The 22,691-nt window shown below is 35.3% G+C and overlaps 4 protein-coding genes across 8 annotated transcripts in view; 2 read left to right on the forward strand and 2 right to left on the reverse strand.

Annotated features, from left to right (window-relative positions):
- LOC113518371 (large proline-rich protein bag6) overlaps positions 1-1,435 on the reverse strand; it is a 28,125-nt gene extending 26,690 nt beyond the window's left edge. For all 5 annotated transcript variants that reach the window (XM_031911371.2, XM_031911370.2, XM_031911369.2 and 2 more), the window contains exons 1-2: positions 1,336-1,435; positions 1,145-1,258 (exon numbers count right to left, since the gene is read on the reverse strand). In XM_031911371.2, coding sequence (XP_031767231.2) covers positions 1,145-1,207 — 63 coding nt within the window. In that variant the 5' untranslated portion in view covers positions 1,208-1,258; positions 1,336-1,435. The remainder of the gene's footprint in view (positions 1-1,144; positions 1,259-1,335) is intronic.
- A 2,597-nt stretch (positions 1,436-4,032) lies between these two features.
- LOC113519468 (peptidyl-prolyl cis-trans isomerase NIMA-interacting 1-like) lies at positions 4,033-10,087 on the forward strand. The gene is made up of 4 exons (XM_026904589.3): positions 4,033-4,347; positions 4,596-4,673; positions 6,775-6,990; positions 7,612-10,087. The coding sequence occupies exons 2-4, from the start codon at positions 4,601-4,603 to the stop codon at positions 7,830-7,832; spliced, it is 510 nt and encodes a 169-aa protein (XP_026760390.1). The 5' UTR covers positions 4,033-4,347; positions 4,596-4,600; the 3' UTR covers positions 7,833-10,087.
- A 4,371-nt stretch (positions 10,088-14,458) lies between these two features.
- LOC128201062 (uncharacterized) lies at positions 14,459-16,935 on the reverse strand. The gene is made up of 3 exons (XM_052896653.1): positions 15,825-16,935; positions 15,645-15,771; positions 14,459-15,530 (listed from the first exon to the last, which is right to left on the reverse strand). The coding sequence occupies exons 1-3, from the start codon at positions 16,933-16,935 to the stop codon at positions 14,459-14,461; spliced, it is 2,310 nt and encodes a 769-aa protein (XP_052752613.1).
- Positions 16,936-16,965: 30 nt separating this feature from the next.
- Positions 16,966-21,959, forward strand: LOC128201063 (uncharacterized). The gene is made up of 3 exons (XM_052896654.1): positions 16,966-19,202; positions 20,090-20,773; positions 20,888-21,959. The coding sequence occupies exons 1-3, from the start codon at positions 16,966-16,968 to the stop codon at positions 21,957-21,959; spliced, it is 3,993 nt and encodes a 1,330-aa protein (XP_052752614.1).
- The last annotated feature ends 732 nt before the right edge of the window (positions 21,960-22,691 follow it).

Genomic DNA, 22,691 nt, shown 5'->3' on the forward strand with positions numbered 1-22,691 from the left:
TAATTAAAGGCTATTAAATAAATAAAATAATTCAATAGCAAATCTCCTAAGTAGAGTACAAACAAAAAGAAAAAAAAAATAACAATGAAATATATTATTACTAAATTTTACCCATAGCTTCGCCCAATTTAATATTAATTTTATTCAACAATTCTAGTTGTAGAGGTAAAATAGTTATAAATAAAATTCACCCCCTTTTATCAAGTACTTTGAGAAAAAATAAATATGTACACTTATTATGAATTATAAACAATAATTCTGCAAAGTTTGAAGCAAATTAGACAAAACAATAAAGTTTCATACAAAAACTACCTTCGCTCACCCAACCCCTTACAAGTTATTCGCAAAACTTGTAAGAGGTTATATTGTAGGTGTTATTAGCCTATTTCCATCTCCAGTGTCACATCTAACTCTATATTTACCAAAAATATCATAGTCAATTTAGCAGTTTAGGTGCAAAAGCATAACAAACAAACAAACGTTTGCATTTATCTTAAATAATATTATTTATATTAATTGTTAACATTATCTAATGTTCTTAATATTTGCTTAAAAAATAGCACAGAATAATGAAGCTGCTATTAATTAAAAAATAGCTTTATAATGCTCTATTATATTTAGGATCTTACCACATTTATAACATTTATCCATGTAGTACATAATAATTAGAAAATAATAACGAAGTATTCAGATTTCGCAGCTAGCAAATAAGCATTTCAATGCCATAAACAATTCATAAGAAACAATAATTCCCTTTAATGTAACTCTTTCCCATCTTCAGAGTAATCAAGTATAAGTTTATTAAGATACTATTGAAAACTATCGCTAAGAAAAATATTAGGTTGATTATTGATTCTATGAATCATAGATACTAGATGTCGTACCTATATGACAAGAAAACAAATAGTATGGCATTTTCTTATAACAAAGCACTTGGTGAAATATTAAAACTAGTCAAAATAAGGGTTATGTAGCAAAATATATAAGACTTACATTAGGAAAGTAGCCTTAAAATTTTATATTTGTGATTGCACACCAAAAGTATTAAACGTTTGTACGTAAGTAGATACACAAATTCCATAAAAAGGTCACGCTAAGTATTTAATAATTTTATATGTATTAAAATATAAATAATTCTACTAACCTCATCATCCACGGAAAAGTGGTGATTATTAGAATCCAAAGTCTTTATGGTAAACTCAATCATTTTAACACAAAAAGACGTACGCCCCTGCACGATAGATGATGTGATGCGTACCTGTGTACAAGCCCTTATTATTTAACTCACTGTAAAATATGTATTAATACACTCCACACACTATAAAACATACTAACAACAAATAATTTTTAAAATAATAAAGATGAATTAAATTTTATATCAGATTTATCTGTCCATTTGCTCATGGAGAAAAGTCGGAAAGGTAATACAGTGTTGTCACACTAATAACAATAATCCAAATTCTCAGTGTAACCAGATAAATGGTACCAAAATTCGCCAAAATTTGGAACCCCAATTAGGCTAAAATTGGCCAAATTTTTTAATAGTAATGTAGCTCAAAAACCACTAAAAATATTTTTTGTATTCTAAAATTGCCGATTTTTTTTCTTTTCTATATAAACTAATTGGTGACTGACCGACGTTCTCAATTTTCGGTCACCCTGACATCCTACAAAATAGCTTAAAAGGTGAAAGTCACCTAATCTAGCAGCACTGGCACTTACATCCATACTTAAAGCACCTATTTACTAAAACATAATTTGAGCAAATGAAAATCAATTCACAGAGAAAGTGAATATTACATTATTCTTAATATCTTATAGATGACGCTCGACACAGGATTATTTTTTGTAAACTATTTTAAATATTTGAACATCGTATATGACGACCACCACAAAACTCTACTATAATTATATAATTTTTTAATTATTCTAGAAATCATGTTTAAGAGGATCGGGTAAATAATACCTTGATATTGTAGTTCTCTTTTATCTCATCTTCATCGGTATGAAAACATAAAGACTAAAAATGACAGAAATGTAAAACAAAAGATAAATATAATAGGCATATTATGATTGTCAGTAATACGCCACACCATCCCCCCGCGTAGAAAGTAAGACTCGTAGGTCAAATCTATCTCTAAAACAAACCTTTCTTCCCGATCTGGTGATCGACCCAGTAGCTTGTGAGATTAATAAAGGAAGTATAGGAACGGGATGTGGAAAATGAGTCATGAAGATTGGCCGCGTAAAGGATGCCCATGTTGAGTAGCACCCAATTCTAAATGGCTTCACGCGGTCAAGGCTCACAGTGACGTTCTTACCATGAATGCAGAGAGTTACACTTTTGTTGTTTTGGGCCAAAATGCTATACGATCCGGAATATTGTGATTATAGCGATCGTCTAATGTTACCATCTCTTAAGAAGACAAGAGTAGCGTCGAGCAAATCTTTATGAATAAATGTACCAAGTAAAGAATGATAAGATGCTGAAATGAATCTAATGTTTTTCATGGGTTTACAAAATCTATGTACAAAATTGAAAGAATCCTTAATCTCCTGGGAAGCTGGCCCACAGGTGATAAACTTTCCAGGAAGATGAGGGGTCCTCTATACACTATTTCAGCAACTGGTGCGTCAATGCCCTCTTTTAATGCTGATCGAATACCTAACAGCACTAAAGGAAGAGAGTTTAACCAATCGTCACGGTGACAAATCAGTGCGGTCTTCAGCTGTCGGTAGAGGCGTTCCACCATGCCCTTCGCTTGCAGATGGTAACTGGTTGTCCGCACACGTGATAAACCACAAAGCTTAACGAATTGAGTTGAAATGACGATTTCGGGTACATCAAATCGTGCGATCCAGCCAGCCACAAAAGTTTCGCCATTGATATCATCGGCAACACTCTCGGCCATTAGCCCCATTACAAGCAATATACCATATTAGGTTGACCTCCACGCGGTTCCTTCTGGAAACCATTGTGATTGATTTATTTCGTCACAATGAGTTAACTAAACTGCTTCATTCTCCCTTATCATCCCTCACTCGTGCCCTGCCAGTGCATACAGTTAGAGCAGGCAGAGTTTCCATTCTATTATCATTTATAAAAAAAATATCGGAATACACGTCCATTTCTCACCTCGCCTTTTCGACGGCTACATTTCAACAAATTACACATATTCAGTCTTCCTGGTGCGCGAGTAATCATGCGCATGGTGACTGATCCTTTTGTCTGGCCGGGTATGAAAAAGGATTGTTAGGCTTGGGTTTGGAATTGTATTCCTTATCAGCGCAGTAAAATAAATCGCTACTATCATACACCATTAGGTAATTTCGACACTTCGTCTGGCCTTTTACGCTATGTCCACATCAATTTTAACGGGCCCACTTCCATCTCAAAATAATTTTATCTATTGCTTTATAAATTAAAAAGGTATTGATTGATGCTGTCGATAATATGAAATTATTGATATTTATATTTCGTTATGGTAATAATAAAATTGATAAAAAGTATTTTTTTTTTGTTCTTTTTTTTTTATTATTATTTAATTATAACACACTAGTTATAAGAATATGACAGAGGTAATCTAAAGTACAAAGGCGGGCTCTGATAGAGTTTTCTTCCAGCAAACTCAAAGTGGAAAGGAGTATCAATGTCAGCAGATACGTCAGTGTACAATATTGTGACAATTTTTAAACAGACAAAATTATTATTTACCACCCAGATGCAGCAATTTAATTTTAACCTTAATAAAATATTACATTCACTTAAATCAAATTCCACTTCAAAACGAAAACAATTATTTATTGTATTTATAGTCCCGCGAAATCATTTTCAAGTCTATGTTGTACAAATTATTGTTGTATTGTCTATCTCGCTTCAACATACGTGTGTACATATTTTCTTTCTTTTACATTACCAAGTTAGACATGTCATAATCGAGATTATATTAGAATCAGTAAAACAAAGATAGAACCGCAGGTACTATGCTAGATCTATGTCTTCGATTGATGAAAAATTTAAATCGATAGTTTTATGTGAGTGTTGACATTTAATTAAAAGGAAAATAGTAGAAAGTAATTAATAATAAAGATTCGGATAGGTCAATCTCGAACATTTTATTTTTTATTAATTTCATAAGTATCTGTCTTAAAAAATTGTCTCATGAAGCATTCATCAATATTAAATCCATACACGTAGATAATCTATTGTTAAATCAATCGATTTTCAAATAAATCGATTAAAGATTGATAATATTAATTAAGATTTTATAATATACAACATGATACAACACATGGAAGGTATATGATGTTACCTGTAGGTACTTAAAAATCCTACCTGTTATATAGGTATAGACTGTTTAATATTTGTTTCTATTTAACACAAATAGGTGCCTAGTACTTTTAATAAGTTTCTTTTCCTTTCTTTGAAATAATAGGTATTTGATACTTAATTTAAGAAATAATATTTCATTATTAGGAATTTTATTTTTGCTATTAATTTACTGATTTTGTAGATTCAGTGTTTGTTTAAATTGAACTTTGTTAAATAGTTTTCAAATATTTTGTGAATTCTATTATAAGATTTCTGTATAAAGCTTAGATGGCTTCACCGTCTTCCAATCATGAAGATAGCCTGCCTGAAGGATGGCAGGCAAGAAAAAGTCGAAGTACAGGTAAGCTTTTATGTCCTTTCGCATTTAATTGCGATTTAGTGTAAATATAATTATATATTAAATCTAGAATCCAGAAATCTAATAAAAAGACATCGGCAAGTTATCAATTGTAGAAATAAAACAAGGGAATGAAATAAGAGCTAAGTACGCTATTTAAAATAGCCACCCGGCGCTATCAAGTCAGACTATCAAAACTTCTGAAACAACACTTATTACAAATAATTTTAAACAACTATTGAAGCTACAGAAGTGCCCTCAAGGAACTAAACACAAGAATTGAATTCAAAGTTTTAACAATGGCATAAAAAAGTTAGTAGGCAATATATCTTAAACAGAAGGACACATTTCTACAGAAGATTACATGACAACCAAAATTTGTACAAATGTAGACACAGAAATTAAGTCAGTAGAGAAAAATGTTACCTAGAGATACAGGCAACTGTAGGCCTCTTAGCATACTATCCTGCAAAAGATAAAATGTGATCCACTGGTTGAGGTAATTCTGTTGAATGGATCTGGTTCTGATTTAATTTTTCAACAATGGATTGTTTAGAAATTTAATTGCTAGATCATTTTATAGAAAAATATAAAGAAATCATCAAAATTCTGCCATGTAGTCCTAACATAGAATCATTTCCTTATCCATAGGTGTCGTAAAAGGTGATTAAGGGACCGTACACTCTACCTAAACCTTGACCTAATACATATGAAACTGAATATATATATATATATATATGTATATAACTGATGAGTGTCAATTATGGACAGAGGGAGACTTTGTACAAAAGTCGATTGCTTGGGTACCTCTGTCCCATTCGTGTTTCAACCGTGTTTCGGTTTGAAGGGTGGGATATGTCTATAGGCGACGGTTACCACTTTCCATCAGGTGGGCCGTCAGCTTGTTTGCCATTCTAAGTTTTATAAAAAAAAAAAAAAAAAAACTTATAATCACAAAAGTAAATTAAAATTCAGAGCATGTCTGCAAGCTTTAAAGAGCTTAAATATAAAAAAAAAATACAAAAAATAAGTAGCCTTCATCATTTAACAGTGGACAGTTTATGGCTGATATAGCCATTATTGAATATAGATCTCCTCCACAGACTACTATGAGGAACGGTTGTGAGCCAAAGGACTGAGGGCTATTTTTTTCTAATATTTGCCTTTTAGGGAGTTTGCCAGTAGTTCCATGCTTGGCAGGTGGGTTGACACCATAGTTAGGCTTTGGTGTTGTTTTAAGAGGAATGATGCTGTTTATTCTTTGACCATTAAATTCTCTTACTTTCTTATGACACCCATGAAAAAGGAGGGGGTGAGCTATTCTATACTAAGATCATACAGCGGTAAACAGTGGCATTATAAGGAAGGAAATAAAAGTCATAAGGATAACCGATTGACATTCAAAACTTGACGAAAGACCATGGAAGCCAAAAAATTGTAGATAGATGCCATTAAAGAAATATCAGGAGAAACTGGATCATTTGAGCACAGGATAGACAAGATTGGAATGAAGAAACTGGAAGAAGTCCATACCAATAGGAATCCAGCAAATTAAAATTAAAATAATAACTTTAAATACTGAGTACTAACTTCATGCATCTATGTAACTTACTAACACAAATATTGTATATATACTTTATAGACTCATGAGTATAGTAAAATAAAGATAAGGAAATAAAAAGAATGTTATTATATTATTGGAGTACAACCTAACACACTTTAGTACTATTACTTATATTGTGTTTAAGGTTAATAAAATTCTAAAATGCAGTATTTTTGGTATTATTCCTTAATATTAAATGACATTCATGGATTTTGTGTGCAGTTAATTTATTAATATAATAAATTGAGTTGCCATTTCAAATTTAAAATAATGTCTAACTTGTTTGTATTTCAGTCTAGTCAAACTTTATAGTTTAGTTAAGATACCTTATTTATCAAAGGGCAAACAAAGTTGTAGTGTAGTCATATTGATAATATGCTTTGACAATTTTATTGCAGCAAGTGAATTGTATGTCTGTCTGTTGAAGGCACTTGAATAAAATAATAATAATTGAAGTGTGTAATTAGTAATTGTAGCTAATTAAATTATCTACTTTTGTAGGCATGACATACTATTTAAATAAACACACAAGAAGATCTCAGTGGGAAAAACCAGAGCGGCCAGCAAGCCTTAATGATGATGATGATTCCAATGGTGCACCAGAAGAAGTGCGATGTTCACACTTGCTAGTGAAACATACTGATAGTCGTAGACCATCTTCATGGCGCGAAGATACCATTACTCGAAGCAAAGAAGAAGCTTTAGAGGCATTGAAAGGTAATTACTAGTCAAATTTAGAAAGTCAAGCTCACATTCAGTAATAGGATAGATTTTTAATTAGCCTATTATACATATAATATACCTATCATTTTCAATTGTATAATGTCAATATGTGCAATATGGGGGGGAAAGTTAGTAATGGAGATTGAGAATCCTATTGCTAGCAGTATACCCAACCAGGTCGACTTCCTCGCGTTTCTCCCTGGAAACTATCATGGTTAATTCCTGATGAATTCATCATGATGGGCTAACTGGCCTGTTTTCATTCTCATCTATCACCCTTCACTGGTGCTCCGCCAGCGTATCCCGTTAGCGCAGGCCAGGGTTACCATACCATTTTAACCCATTAAAAAAAAAAATATGTGCAATATTATATTTATGTATTATTTATTTATTTTATTATTAACATTATTGTTTATTGTTTAATAACAGCAATAATTAAATTATTGCTGTTATTAAGAACCCTTATATATATATATATATATTTTTTAAATAAATCCTATGTATAGATGTTGTTAACAATTAACTTTATCATATTAGTAGCACATTTTTTTTTTATTTTAGTTAAAATAGAATAGGAATAAACTGAATGTAATTTTTTATATAATTTACTTTCAGGGTTTCGCCAAAAAATTGTAAGCAAGGAAACTTCACTTGAAGAATTAGCAAAGATTTATTCAGATTGTTCATCTGCAAAACGTAATGGTGACCTTGGACGTTTCAAGAGAGGACGCATGCAGAAGCCTTTTGAAGATGTAGCTTTCAAGTTAAGGGTAGGCCAGTTAAGCCAACCTGTTGAAACTAGCTCTGGGTATCATATTATACTGAGAACTGCTTAAAGTTTTAACATATGAACTTTTAGATAAATCTTATAAGATTTTTTGATATTATTAATGTATCAATTGATACATATTTTTTGTAATCTGATAAAGTTTATATGTAGATCTGTGAGGCTTGCTTTATTTTCTGTTTATTAGGTACTTTGTGTATATGAACTATATTGAGGCAATATTGGAAAATGAATCAAGTAAATTGATACACAATATGAATAAAATATTCTTCAGATTTAACCAGACTTACATTTGATGTTTAAAATTCTCTACTGTAGGGTATTTTGTTTTACTCATCTTACAGTATTGTCAAATATTTTCTTGCTCTTTTCCTATATCTATTTGGGGTCAGCGTGATATTTGTTTTTCCATTTATCTCTATTTGCAGTCATCTACTTAGTCGCTTCCTTTCTGGCCATGGTATCTTTTCTTTCACGGTCCACTCATTTCTTTATTTCTCTGTCTTACTTATAAGCACTCACATTCTTTACCTTACCTTTATATATACGTATACCTTTCTTACTACATTATCTTCTTCCTTCCGCATCATATGCCCATACAACTGCAAAAATTACTTCTTAACTTCTCGAATACTGGCACTACTTTCAAACTTCCTTCCTACATTCTTTGTCTTATCCATTCTTGTCACATCACACATCCATGTCAATATTCGCATGTCAGTTGTATTTCAGATCAACAGAGAACATCGACATTCAGATCGATTTCTTCAAATCCAATATTTTTTCGATAAAAATTAACATCTGTTTGATTTCTTATATTTTGATGACGATGAGATGCTTATCCTAAAAGATTTTAATTTTCATAAATTTAAAAATACTTTAGACACAAACTCCACTTATAGAGAGAAATTATATAAAGCATATTCAAACGATAAAATTAAAATTTAATTCTATGGTATTATTTTTTTAATAGTACATTACTGCAGCGTCCAGCAACTGTGGCATTGATATCAGTATGTGTGTTCACATTTGCACGTTCGTCCATCAATGCCTCAGTTGCTGGCCACTGCAGTAATGTACTATTTCTACAAGTAATTTATAAATTATTGAAATTCGTAAATGACAAATATTTTTTCTTTTATTTATTTGTTTAATTATGTCATTGCTAATCTCATCTTTATCGATCTGATCCAAGACTTTAAGAGTTCCGTAACTAACATATGGCAGCTGGATAATATATTTTTATTTTCTTACTTATTAGATATTTGAACGTTGATTTATTAATTTCTTGAGTGTAGAAAAAGGAAGGTATGGTAGTAAAAGAAATTAAAAGTCAATGGCGTTTGTGGTTCCTCATGGTTAATTTTATGTCATTTCTTAGTTACTTTAGTTATTCTTTTATAAGAATACGTGTAGAATGCCAAAATACATAGTTATAATTTTTAGAGAAAGATGCCTTTGTGTTATAACAGAGGTGCTCATATACTTCTAGTTTTGATAAAACATCGATTTATTTACAATTACATAATATTTTGTATAAATAAGCATTCATGGAAGGTGTCATTTTCTCTTATAACAGTTTTTCGTTTTATGGATAGCATAGTATTGTGGGCAGTTTATATTAAGAATTACTTACTACATACTTCTAGATGTAAGCTCTTCCTTCTTTTTTTATAGTTTAACACACTTATTCATAAAAACATCAAATGTCTTATGAACATATTTTAGCTATTGAATTTTTTCTTTTTCTTTTGTGCTAAATTCTCACTTTGAAAGAAAGTGACAAAACAGTGTAATAGTTAAAGCAGATTTGTAGTAAGTTTTGGTTTTTATGAATAAGGGACTAAGTGTATTTCGATTCGTTAAAAATAAAGGGCATATGATACGAATAGGGAGATCAAATAAAACTCTATTGTATCATGGAAAAAAACCCGAATTTGTAAATGATTAAGACTATAATTATATCAATAGTAAAAAATGCAGTAAGCGCTTAATGATCTGAAGTTTATATTATTTCCCCTGTGCCGATAGTCTGTAAAATTAAATTGATGGATTTTTATTTATTTGATAAAAAAAAGATAATTTGGTTTTTATTGTAATTTACAATAATACATTTTTTAAGTAATTAGTATTTAGATTATTTGATTTATATAGATAAATTTTGCAATACTTGTTATAAATAAGAGTGTATTATAATATAAAATATGAATTTATGTTGTTGCTATTTTTATTGTTATAAATGCTTAATATTTCGTAAGATTTAAGTTTGTAAAAAATAATGACTGATAAAATTATTTTCTTTTATAATAAAATGACGATTTTTTGTTTTTATTTTTTCTTTCTATATAATTCCCCGTTACAATATTAGTTTACATTTATTCCATACCAGATCGTTTAGTCTGTGTATAGAATGAACATTCATATTTTTGTGTAAATCTTTGACACGAGTGATTAACATATGTTATTTTAGTCTATTAAATAAAAATATTTAGTATATTGTGTTACATTTTAGATATTCTACATTAGTAATTGCTTATTTTGAAAATAGTATTTAAATATATGGCAAGGAAAGAAGCTTACAGCGCGGGGGAGGGAATTGTTAGTAATGGGGCCTAGTGGCCTATCAGATTGATTTGCATGCGGTCTTTGGAAACTATCGTTATTAGTTCCTGTTGAATTTTTCACGATAGTCCAACTGACCTGGTGTCATCCTAACGAATCATTTCTCATCAATGCTCCACTAGCTTAATCCAATAGCGCAGACGAGATTACTATTCTGCTCTTATAGATTAATAAACTTGTTTTTTTTCTTATTTCTGTTTATATAATTTATTATTATAGGTAAAAATTGATTACAAAATACGTTTATTACCAAACTACCAATACATTTATATGAGAACTAAAATGTTTACTTTCACTACCATTTAATACAATGGTTTCTAAGAAACAGCAGCTATAGTAATTAATATTCATCTGATGCTGCTGTATGCTGTTTTTAAGAAGCATACTATAGTTGATGTTCAGTATCACTGTAAATAAATAGTGAATATAAAGAACGAAAGCGAAATCGTTTGCATAGGCGCTTTGAATACTTTGAAGAAAGTGTACTACCAGCGAAATTGAACACTCATCAAATTGAATAAGTAGACACATCAAAAGTACATTCGATGTATTTTTATTGTAAAGATAAAAAAATAATAATCTGTGTTTCCATCATTGATACGAATTACACGATTACAGGGACTTGGCATGCTTAAAAACAATTAATCATAATCATTAAGAAATGGTCGCTCATGTTCTTTCTAATAAGACAAATAGTTATTATGGAGAAAGCAAGGTGTTCATACTCTGCAGAGTTCTTTTTTTAAGCATATCCCATGCGTGTTTAATTGGGTTGAGGACTAGTAAGCCACGGTAGAACTTTTTGACGTCTAGAGTTTGGAGGACAAACTCGAGTACGTCTTGTATCCAGCCTCAGCCGAAAGAAGATTCATCAGAAAAGCAAACAAAGCCAGTCTTCATCCTCCTAATTTCTATGATCGCGAGCTCATTGTAAACGGGTCCTATGATTACAAGACGCTGTAGGTGGAACTGTCAGTGGCCTTCAAAAATGCCGACCCTTTTCACGTTAACGATTTCGAATGGTTTTGTCATTTATCAGCAAGCCTGAAGAGCTGTGGAACCTCGTAACCATTATCGTGGTAGGCACGGCACGAATCCGTCAAGCAGTATTTTGGCTATACTGGTCCTGTCTGTAGGTGGTGTTATGAGATTGTTTTTCATATCGCTCAGCTACGCTGCCTGTCATAATGATAGCGTGTCCAGAGACAGCTTATGATGCTCTGTGTAGTACCAAAAGCGATAACGTAGCAATCAAATCAAATAGCAAAGCATAGTACGTTGTCTGGAACCAACTTGCAACATTCCGACGGCTCTTATCCTCTTTTCTTCTCTGTTGTCGTTGCTCCATATCGGTGCAATTTTTTTCAGTTCCGATGGAAAAATTGTAATGGTTTTCTAAAAATGCTATATACACTTAATACTTTTCAGGAATCCTGATCAACAGTTGTTTTTCTATTTTTAATTAAAATAAAAAAAAAAAAAACTTTATTCTAATAGTGAAATTCATTAAAAAGAATCAGTAACGATCCAAAAAAGTTAAAATAATAATCCTTAATTGCAGCATACTCTAAAACGTATTTGATCTCTAGATAGTTTTGATGTGTGTATATAATTTAAAAAAAAGCTGACCCTCCAAGTCTGAATCCGCAGTCCTATGCGATACTGTACAATTCAACGTGTAATCTCGTTAGTTTGCCGCGATGTGCCATACCAGGTCCTCCAGACAAAAAGCAAACGACAGGTGCATTAATTGAGGAATCGCACATGAAAGCAAGTTGCAGAAAGTTGATGTCTGCTATCCTGTGTATATGTTAGCGAAAACGTATCTATAGATAAATGACGTTTGTAGAAATGGTGACCTCGCCTTAATTACTATTTTTGTCAGGCGTATGCGAGAAGGGATGTTACGTATCATTAATAGAAATATGAGGGCCTACCATGAAATGTTTTCCGAAATTTCGGAACCAAACAAAACACAATTTTGATGTTAAAATTATATAATACATGCCGTTTGGAAATATTAAAAATGTTAAAATATCGTTCCTTTGGACTTTTATGATAGGATGTATGACGAACGAAATGTTAAACTCAATCAATCAATCAATTTATTACTCAATCAATCAAAAAAAATCAATTTATTGGTCCGATTTTGGTATAAATAAAAAGACGAAATTGAGTCCGAAAATTTGGATTTTCATTTTATGGTAGACCACTGATCAGTTGTCTTGTCATTACTGATTCATCGGCAATTAATCACGATTGCTTTTAAGGGCCAGGATTGTTTCAAAACTAATTTTACTAATTTTGTAATGACGAACAAAAATGGTTTTTGAGTAGATTTATTTGATAGAGGGAGCCTGTGAAAAAGCCATAATAATTCTTAAATGTCGCTACTTTAAGGAGTAATGTTTGTCTGAGATGTTATCTATATTCGTATCTAGCATTATTGTTTGACGTCAGTAGGGGAGCTAGAAACAAAACAAGTGCATAAAGTAGATAAGTGACTTTTAAGGGGACCTAACAGGCGGCCTCGAGGTTCTGTCATTAGATATTTATAGATGCGTCAATAAGCGATATCCGACGCATATCAAAACCTCGTCAATATTTTATTGTAGTTCGCTCTATATGTATAATCACATAGATATATACAGCGTCTTACTATAATAATCTATCTATAATGCTATAGTATTATTACTTTATGTATGAATACTTAGTATGGCTAATCTACAACAAATACCGAGGTATTAAATGTGAATAGGTACCACATCTAATTATTGCTTTAATTAACATTTGCTAGGAGACCAAATAACGATAATATAAAATAAAATTATCATAGGCATGGACTGGCAATAGATTATTTACTTACCTATAATTTATTTTTATTATAAGTGTTGCGAACTCCTTAGTTATTTTTAAAGATTTTATTTTTATTGTATTTTTATACTTTTGTTTCCTCTTTTTGTCACTTTTGCTCTTTGCTGTCGTAGTCTATTTTTCGTAGTTTTCTGTATTATAGTTATTTTCCTTTTAAACCCATTGTTTGATTACAAAAATATGGGCGATATTATGGACTGTATATTGATGTATATGTTGTAATCAAACAATGGGTTTAAAAGGAAAATAACTATAATACAGAAAACTACGAAATATAGACTACGACAGCAAAGAGCAAAAGTGACAATGGAGGAAACAAAAGTATAAAAATACAATAAAAATAAAATCTTTAAAAATAACTAAGGAGTTCGCAACATTACCGACCCCTGGTGCAGAAATGCACAAATTCGGTAGCAAGCCAGGTTAAACAAAAAAAAAAAAAAAACTTAGGGGTTTAACCTGACTAACTTTTTGGAAGGTCGGCGAAGCAAACCGCCTGCTGTCGCTACGTCCACCACCCTAACAACGCCATCGTTGCCTGGGAAAGTTGCTGTGACACGTCCACGGGGCCACGTTCCTCTTGGAAGATTCTCGTCTACGATCACAACCAAATCGCCAATGTTCAAATTACGATCTCTTCGACCGTTCAGACGAGGCTGCATAGTAGGTAATATTTCTTTCACCCACCGATTCCAAAAGTGATCAGCCAGACGAAGCGCCTTCTTCCAATCCGCTCTTCGGACTAAGTCAGTATCATCTAACACTCCGGCTGTCATCTGATTGGAAGATGAACCGATCAGAAAGTGAAATGGCGTTAAAGTTTCCTCGCTATCGGATTCAACCGAGACATAAGTAAGAGGTCGTGAGTTAACAATTGCTTCGGCTTCAGTCAACAACGTAAGTAGTACCTCCTCTTTAGGTGACCTTTCATGTAGTGTAGCTTTTAATGCAACTTTCACACAGCGAATAAGTCTCTCCCAACAACCTCCAAAAAAAGGCGCAGCAGCTGGGATGAAGCTCCACTTTATGCCTCTATTGGCAGCAAAATCTGGAACCGCACATTGGTAAAATTCTCTTAATAAGCGATTGGCTCCTACAAAGTTTGTGCCATTATCGGAGTAAATTGTTTCAGGCGTGCCTCTTCTTGCTATAAATCTCCGTATGCTCATAATAGCTGAATCAGCAGAGAGGTTGTGGACAAATGGACTCTAAATGGACAGCTCTAGACGTCAGGCAAGTAAATAGCGCAACATAGCGCTTGTCATGTCTTCGACCAATAGTGACGTTAATTGGTCCGAAGTAATCCAATCCCGTGAAAGTAAATGGACGACGATGGTGAGCAAGCCGGTGTGGAGGAAGATTTCCGGTCACTGGATTCAGTGGTTTAGTTTTTCTAATGCGACAGAAGCAACATTGATAAGCCACGCTTCGTACGGTGTTGCGCAAGTGAAGTAACCAATATTGTTGTCTGATCTCATTTATAACCGTTTCGTTATTAGCATGACCTGCCTTTCTGTGGAAATATTGAACGAGTAAGCGAACAACGGGATGGTGACCATCTAAGAGTATGGGAAATCTTACATCAGTGTCAACATTTTGTACGGCCTTAATCCTACCATACAGTCGTAAAAGATTATCTTCTCCCATCATTGGCGACAATTTGCTGAGGCGACTCGATTTTGCGATTGGTTGTGATCTCGTAATGCACTGGATCTCTTCTCTAAAACTGTCTTGTTGAACACGTTGCAAGACATGTCGTTCTGCGGCTTTCATTAGTTCTGCTGTCAAAGATATTAAAGTGGTGGACGCAGAAGAATTACGATAACGAGTGTAGATAAAGTTTTTAGTGCCAGAAATAGATCGATCCAAAAGTGAACGAAATTTTGAAACAACCTGTAAAACGCGAGCAGTGACGCGAAGTAATCGGAGCCAGTCACTGAATCGAGTAAAGTCAGCAATAATTAACACATGAACAGCTAATGGATCCAACTGCTGTCTGCGTTCCTCTTGAACCATGGGCTGACCAGCTGGTTCAACAGGCCAATCTTTCGGGGAACCAAGAAGAAATGGGGGTCCCGTAAACCAACGGTGGTTTGAATTCAAATTAAGGGGTTTCGTGCGTGTGGCATCATCAGCAACGTTCAAGCTAGTTGGAACCCATCTCCAATCCTGTATACGAGAATTCTCAGAAATTTCACCGATTCGATGGGCTACAAATGGCTTGAATGAACGCGCGTCGCTTCTAAGCCAACTAAGAACAGTTAATGAATCCGTTCATAAAACTGTATGGATGGGTTTCTTTTTATGAGATTCCTTGATGGTCACAGCAAGGCGTGAAGCAATCAAAGCAGCTTGTAATTCTAACCGCGGAATTGAAGTTGGTTTTAAAGGTGAAACTCTTGTTTTACTAGCGATGAGAGCGAGCTTGACACAACCATCTGGATACAAAAATCTCCAATAAGCCACACACGCATAAGCAAGCTCGCTTGCATCTGCAAATACATGTAACTCCCTATGCAGAGGTTCACCATTTTGTTTAGCATACCAACGTGGAATTTTGATGGTTGATACATCAAAAGTTCTTTAAACCATTCGGTCCACTTTGATACTTCTGAAGGAGAAAAGGGCGTATCCCAATCAATATTTGATCTCCACACGTCTTGGAGTAATATGCGACCTTTTCCTACAATTGGACCCAGCAAACCTAGCGGGTCATAGACTTTCATAAGGTGTGATAATACCTTACGTTTATTAAGATTGGTTCCCAAAGTAAAATTTTCCAAACCGGTCCTAAAACCTATAAGGTCTGTTGAGGGATCCCAAGAAACGCCTAATACTTTAATACTAGATGAAGTATTACCGAGTGGAACCTCCTCAGCGTGCGCGGCGCGAAGTTCCTCGGGAATTAGTCTCAACGCTTCTTTATTATTAGACAGCCAACCACGCATTTCGAAGCAAGCTTTACTATGGACAGTAACTATATCAAAAGCAAGCTGTGCGGCCTGATCCTCATTATCCAAACTACCAAGATAGTCGTCCATATAATGGTCATGTATAATTGCATCAACCGCTTCTGGATACCGATCTTGATAAAAAATTGCGTTTTTATTTTTGATATATAGAGCGATAAATGGACTAGAAGTAGCTCCAAAAATAACCGCACACATTCTATATTCTTTTAAAGGTGCATCTTTAATTGAATTGTAACGCCACAAGAAGCGTAAAGCATCTCTATCCTGCTCTCTAATGCGTATTTGAGGGAACATTTCTTTGATATCTGCCGTCAAAGCAATGCGACCTTCTCTAAATCTAAAAAGGATACCAACTAAATTTTCTAAAAGATCAGGTCCCTGAAGAAGAAGAGAATTCAATGAGACGCCTTGATTTGTAGCCGCTGCATCATGCACGACTCTAAGCTTACGCTTTTGTGGGTGGTAAACCCCAAAATGTGGTAAGTACAGTCTATAATTTTGCGCAGAACTATTCTTATAATGTAAGGAATCAGAGGTACTAATACGATTACAGTTATAGTAAGTAATAGGCTTACATTCCTCTGCATACTCTTTAACTATCATATTATCTATGAATTTTCTATATGCTTCAGCAAAATCACGCTCACGATTCATTCGTCTTTCCAAAGTTAAGAAACGTGACATAGCTTGTGAATAGAGGATCCAGAAGAGATCATGTGCGCACTCGAACGAAGTTTTGCGTCACCAGAAATGATTGTCTTCAGTGAGGTACAATTATTGAAGTCGCTACCTCGATTAGGTAACGATCTTAAAGAGTTAAGTACTATTGCTAATAAGGTACGGAATAGTCTTTCTACTATAAAACTACTCAATCATAGTGAATATTTACATTCACCAGAATTATTTCATGTCATTTTAGGAAAATTGAACCCTAACACTAAAATGAGATGGAGTGATTATGCATCAGAATTTAGTAGGTCGAACCCACACCTTTCTAAGCTAGAAGTTTTGTCACAATTTTTGACGCGTGAACACGAGCGTCATACTAACTTCGCTTTATCTCCTGAATTGGCTCTCTCTTTAGCAACACAACAATTGCACGTAGGTCAAGTTGCTAATAAACAATTCAGACGTGAAATTATTCATTCTACTTCTCAATCTAAAATTAAAACAAATTCTAAGATAGGATGTGTTTATTGTAAAAAGAATCACAACATTACATCTTGTGAGGAATTCAAAATCTTGTCAGTCGATGAACGATGGAGTTGGTTGCGAGAGTTCAAGGTTTGCTACAGATGTCTACGTCGCTCTTCACATCTATGGAAGACGTGTAAGGTAAATCCTTGTGGTATTAATGGCTGCTCCTTTCGGCATCATCCTCTACTTCATGGTAGACAGGATACGTCAATATCACCACCTGCACCTGATACACTGCACATAAATGACACAGTGTGTGCCACTGCGACTCAAGATGTATCCTCACCTTCTACCACTGCACCTTTGGAGGATAAGGTTATTATTAGTAATACCGGCGTATGGCAAACTGAACATTCTCCTTCAACTTCTAATGTTTTATTAAAAGTATTACCTATTACTATTTTCGGTCCAACTGGTAGCTTAGACACATACGCTTTGCTAGACGATGGTAGCACGGCTACATTGATTGATGCTAGCGTTGCCACTCAAATTGGATTATCGGGTCCTCAGGAACCTATTACTGTTAATGGCATAGGTGGTCTACATAAGAACACTACTATAAATTACGTAGATTTCCATATAAAAGGCAAGTTTATGTCTGACATTTATTTAGTAAAACGAGCCAGAGCTATGATGTCAATTAGTTTACATGCGCAATCCTTGTCAAAAGAGACTTTGACATCTTATAGTCATTTATGTGATTTAGCTGATTTCTTGACATATAATAATGCTACACCGACCGTACTTATCGGTGCCGAAGATTGGCATTTGTCAATAACTCGTGAAGTTCGTATAGGAAAACGCAATGAACCTGTGGCTTGTCGTACTTTGTTAGGTTGGACATTATATGGAATAAGTTGTAGTAAAACTAAACCTATTGAATTTATTAATCATTGTCAATTTTTAGATAAAACAGATATTTCTGACGATGAACGATTAGAGCTCCTTGTTAAAGAGCAATATAAAATAGACTCATTAGGTATTTCTAAACGTGAAACATTACATAGCAAACAGGATTTACGCGCCTTAGAGATTTTAGAATTTACTGCCAAACGATTACCGACTGGCAGATTTGAGGTAGGTCTTCCTTGGCGTGACAATATTAAACAAATTCTAGATAGCTATTCACAAGCTATGTCACGTTTCTTAACTTTGGAAAGACGAATGAATCGTGAGCGTGATTTTGCTGAAGCATATAGAAAATTCATAGATAATATGATAGTTAAAGAGTATGCAGAGGAATGTAAGCCTATTACTTACTATAACTGTAATCGTATTAGTACCTCTGATTCCTTACATTATAAGAATAGTTCTGCGCAAAATTATAGACTGTACTTACCACATTTTGGGGTTTACCACCCACAAAAGCGTAAGCTTAGAGTCGTGCATGATGCAGCGGCTACAAATCAAGGCGTCTCATTGAATTCTCTTCTTCTTCAGGGACCTGATCTTTTAGAAAATTTAGTTGGTATCCTTTTTAGATTTAGAGAAGGTCGCATTGCTTTGACGGCAGATATCAAAGAAATGTTCCCTCAAATACGCATTAGAGAGCAGGATAGAGATGCTTTACGCTTCTTGTGGCGTTACAATTCAATTAAAGATGCACCTTTAAAAGAATATAGAATGTGTGCGGTTATTTTTGGAGCTACTTCTAGTCCATTTATCGCTCTATATATCAAAAATAAAAACGCAATTTTTTATCAAGATCGGTATCCAGAAGCGGTTGATGCAATTATACATGACCATTATACGAGGTTTGTCCGGAAAGTACGTATAAAAGTTTTTTAAAAATTTTATTTTACAATTATTCAGGTAAATCAATTTTATCCCCTTCAAAGTACTCCCCCTGTGACATAATGCACTTGTGCCAACGCCGTTTCCACTGTGAGAAGGCTCCTTGAAAGTCCTCTGGTTGTAGGTTTCTCAGCTGCCCCGTCGTAGCTTTTTTTATCTCATTTATGTCCCCCAAATGCCGCCCCCGAAGTACCAATTTGGTTTTTGGGAACAAGAAGAAGTCACACGGGGCCAAATCCGGCGAATAGGGGGGTGTTCGGTCACCGTAATGGAATTTTTACTCAAAAACTCACGGAACGATCTTGGCGCAAATTTTTTTCATTTGAAGTTCGTTTCTTAGAATTTCGTGGACCACGGTTTTGCCCAAATTAAGCTCTTCAGCCACCTGTCTGACCGTTAAACGACGGTCCCCATTAACACAAGTTCGAATTCTTTCCACGTTTTCGTCGGAATGTGAAGTGGAAGGACGTCCTGAACGTGGGTCATCTTGAACGCTTTCTCGGCCCTCTCTGAATCTTTTTAGCCACTTGTGGATGGTTGGTTCCTTCACAGCATCATCCCCATAAACTGTTCTGAGATCGGCAAAAATTTCACGGCCATTCTTGCCGAGTTTCGAGAGAAACTTGATTACGACGCGCTGCTCTTCAACGGAAGCGGGCTCCATGCCGACGGGGTTTCGTTAAGAGGTAACTTCACAGATGGCGTGACAAGCCAGTTCGCACCGCACGGCGGTCAGACCAGAACTGAAGCATTGTTAGGGACATAAGGAAGGGGTCCTGCGCTTACCTGGCCTCCCCACTCCTCTTTCTCGCATTCCAGAACACTTTTATACGAACTTTCCGGACAGACCTCGTATGGACGACTATCTTGGTAGTTTGGATAATGAGGATCAGGCCGCACAGCTTGCTTTTGATATAGTTACTGTCCATAGTAAAGCTTGCTTCGAAATGCGTGGTTGGCTGTCTAATAATAAAGAAGCGTTGAGACTAATTCCCGAGGAACTTCGCGCCGCGCACGCTGAGGAGGTTCCACTCGGTAATACTTCATCTAGTATTAAAGTATTAGGCGTTTCTTGGGATCCCTCAACAGACCTTATAGGTTTTAGGACCGGTTTGGAAAATTTTACTTTGGGAACCAATCTTAATAAACGTAAGGTATTATCACACCTTATGAAAGTCTATGACCCGCTAGGTTTGCTGGGTCCAATTGTAGGAAAAGGTCGCATATTACTCCAAGACGTGTGGAGATCAAATATTGATTGGGATACGCCCTTTTCTCCTTCAGAAGTATCAAAGTGGACCGAATGGTTTAAAGAACTTTTTGATGTATCAACCATCAAAATTCCACGTTGGTATGCTAAACAAAATGGTGAACCTCTGCATAGGGAGTTACATGTATTTGCAGATGCAAGCGAGCTTGCTTATGCGTGTGTGGCTTATTGGAGATTTTTGTATCCAGATGGTTGTGTCAAGCTCGCTCTCATCGCTAGTAAAACAAGAGTTTCACCTTTAAAACCAACTTCAATTCCGCGGTTAGAATTACAAGCTGCTTTGATTGCTTCACGCCTTGCTGTGACCATCAAGGAATCTCATAAAAAGAAACCCATCCATACAGTTTTATGAACGGATTCATTAACTGTTCTTAGTTGGCTTAGAAGCGACGCGCGTTCATTCAAGCCATTTGTAGCCCATCGAATCGGTGAAATTTCTGAGAATTCTCGTATACAGGATTGGAGATGGGTTCCAACTAGCTTGAACGTTGCTGATGATGCCACACGCACGAAACCCCTTAATTTGAATTCAAACCACCGTTGGTTTACGGGACCCCCATTTCTTCTTGGTTCCCCGAAAGATTGGCCTGTTGAACCAGCTGGTCAGCCCATGGTTCAAGAGGAACGCAGACAGCAGTTGGATCCATTAGCTGTTCATGTGTTAATTATTGCTGACTTTACTCGATTCAGTGACTGGCTCCGATTACTTCGCGTCACTGCTCGCGTTTTACAGGTTGTTTCAAAATTTCGTTCACTTTTGGATCGATCTATTTCTGGCACTAAAAACTTTATCTACACTCGTTATCGTAATTCTTCTGCGTCCACCACTTTAATATCTTTGACAGCAGAACTAATGAAAGCCGCAGAACGACATGTCTTGCAACGTGTTCAACAAGACAGTTTTAGAGAAGAGATCCAGTGCATTACGAGATCACAACCAATCGCAAAATCGAGTCGCCTCAGCAAATTGTCGCCAATGATGGGAGAAGATAATCTTTTACGACTGTATGGTAGGATTAAGGCCGTACAAAATGTTGACACTGATGTAAGATTTCCCATACTCTTAGATGGTCACCATCCCGTTGTTCGCTTACTCGTTCAATATTTCCACAGAAAGGCAGGTCATGCTAATAACGAAACGGTTATAAATGAGATCAGACAACAATATTGGTTACTTCACTTGCGCAACACCGTACGAAGCGTGGCTTATCAATGTTGCTTCTGTCGCATTAGAAAAACTAAACCACTGAATCCAGTGACCGGAAATCTTCCTCCACACCGGCTTGCTCACCATCGTCGTCCATTTACTTTCACGGGATTGGATTACTTCGGACCAATTAACGTCACTATTGGTCGAAGACATGACAAGCGCTATGTTGCGCTATTTACTTGCCTGACGTCTAGAGCTGTCCATTTAGAGTCCATTTGTCCACAACCTCTCTGCTGATTCAGCTATTATGAGCATACGGAGATTTATAGCAAGAAGAGGCACGCCTGAAACAATTTACTCCGATAATGGCACAAACTTTGTAGGAGCCAATCGCTTATTAAGAGAATTTTACCAATGTGCGGTTCCAGATTTTGCTGCCAATAGAGGCATAAAGTGGAGCTTCATCCCAGCTGCTGCGCCTTTTTTTGGAGGTTGTTGGGAGAGACTTATTCGCTGTGTGAAAGTTGCATTAAAAGCTACACTACATGAAAGGTCACCTAAAGAGGAGGTACTACTTACGTTGTTGACTGAAGCCGAAGCAATTGTTAACTCACGACCTCTTACTTATGTCTCGGTTGAATCCGATAGCGAGGAAACTTTAACGCCATTTCACTTTCTGATCGGTTCATCTTCCAATCAGATGACAGCCGGAGTGTTAGATGATACTGACTTAGTCCGAAGAGCGGATTGGAAGAAGGCGCTTCGTCTGGCTGATCACTTTTGGAATCGGTGGGTGAAAGAAATATTACCTACTATGCAGCCTCGTCTGAACGGTCGAAGAGATCGTAATTTGAACATTGGCGATTTGGTTGTGATCGTAGACGAGAATCTTCCAAGAGGAACGTGGCCCCGTGGACGTGTCACAGCAACTTTCCCAGGCAACGATGGCGTTGTTAGGGTGGTGGACGTAGCGACAGCAGGCGGTTTGCTTCGCCGACCTTCCAAAAAGTTAGTCAGGTTAAACCCCTA

Source organism: Galleria mellonella, unplaced genomic scaffold (assembly GCF_026898425.1).
Source record: "Galleria mellonella isolate WM207_F2 unplaced genomic scaffold, CSIRO_AGI_GalMel_v1 utg33, whole genome shotgun sequence".
Classification (NCBI taxonomy): domain Eukaryota; kingdom Metazoa; phylum Arthropoda; class Insecta; order Lepidoptera; family Pyralidae; genus Galleria; species Galleria mellonella.

Bases quoted from the DNA above. Each gene is read 5' to 3' on its own strand.
- LOC113519468 (XM_026904589.3), top strand. From the start codon at position 4,601: ATGGCTTCACCGTCTTCCAATCATGAAGATAGCCTGCCTGAAGGATGG. The intron at 4,674-6,774 runs GTAAGCTTTTAT...CTACTTTTGTAG, and splicing joins AAGAAAAAGTCGAAGTACAG to GCATGACATACTATTTAAAT. The intron at 6,991-7,611 runs GTAATTACTAGT...ATTTACTTTCAG, and splicing joins AGCTTTAGAGGCATTGAAAG to GGTTTCGCCAAAAAATTGTA.
- LOC128201062 (XM_052896653.1), bottom strand. From the start codon at position 16,935: ATGTCACGTTTCTTAACTTTGGAAAGACGAATGAATCGTGAGCGTGAT. The intron at 15,772-15,824 runs GTATGCTAAACA...ATGTATTTGCAG, and splicing joins ACCATCAAAATTCCACGTTG to ATGCAAGCGAGCTTGCTTAT. The intron at 15,531-15,644 runs GTTAGAATTACA...AACTGTTCTTAG, and splicing joins AAACCAACTTCAATTCCGCG to TTGGCTTAGAAGCGACGCGC.
- LOC128201063 (XM_052896654.1), top strand. From the start codon at position 16,966: ATGTGCGCACTCGAACGAAGTTTTGCGTCACCAGAAATGATTGTCTTC. The intron at 19,203-20,089 runs GTTTGTCCGGAA...CTTTCCGGACAG, and splicing joins ATACATGACCATTATACGAG to ACCTCGTATGGACGACTATC. The intron at 20,774-20,887 runs GTTAGAATTACA...AACTGTTCTTAG, and splicing joins AAACCAACTTCAATTCCGCG to TTGGCTTAGAAGCGACGCGC.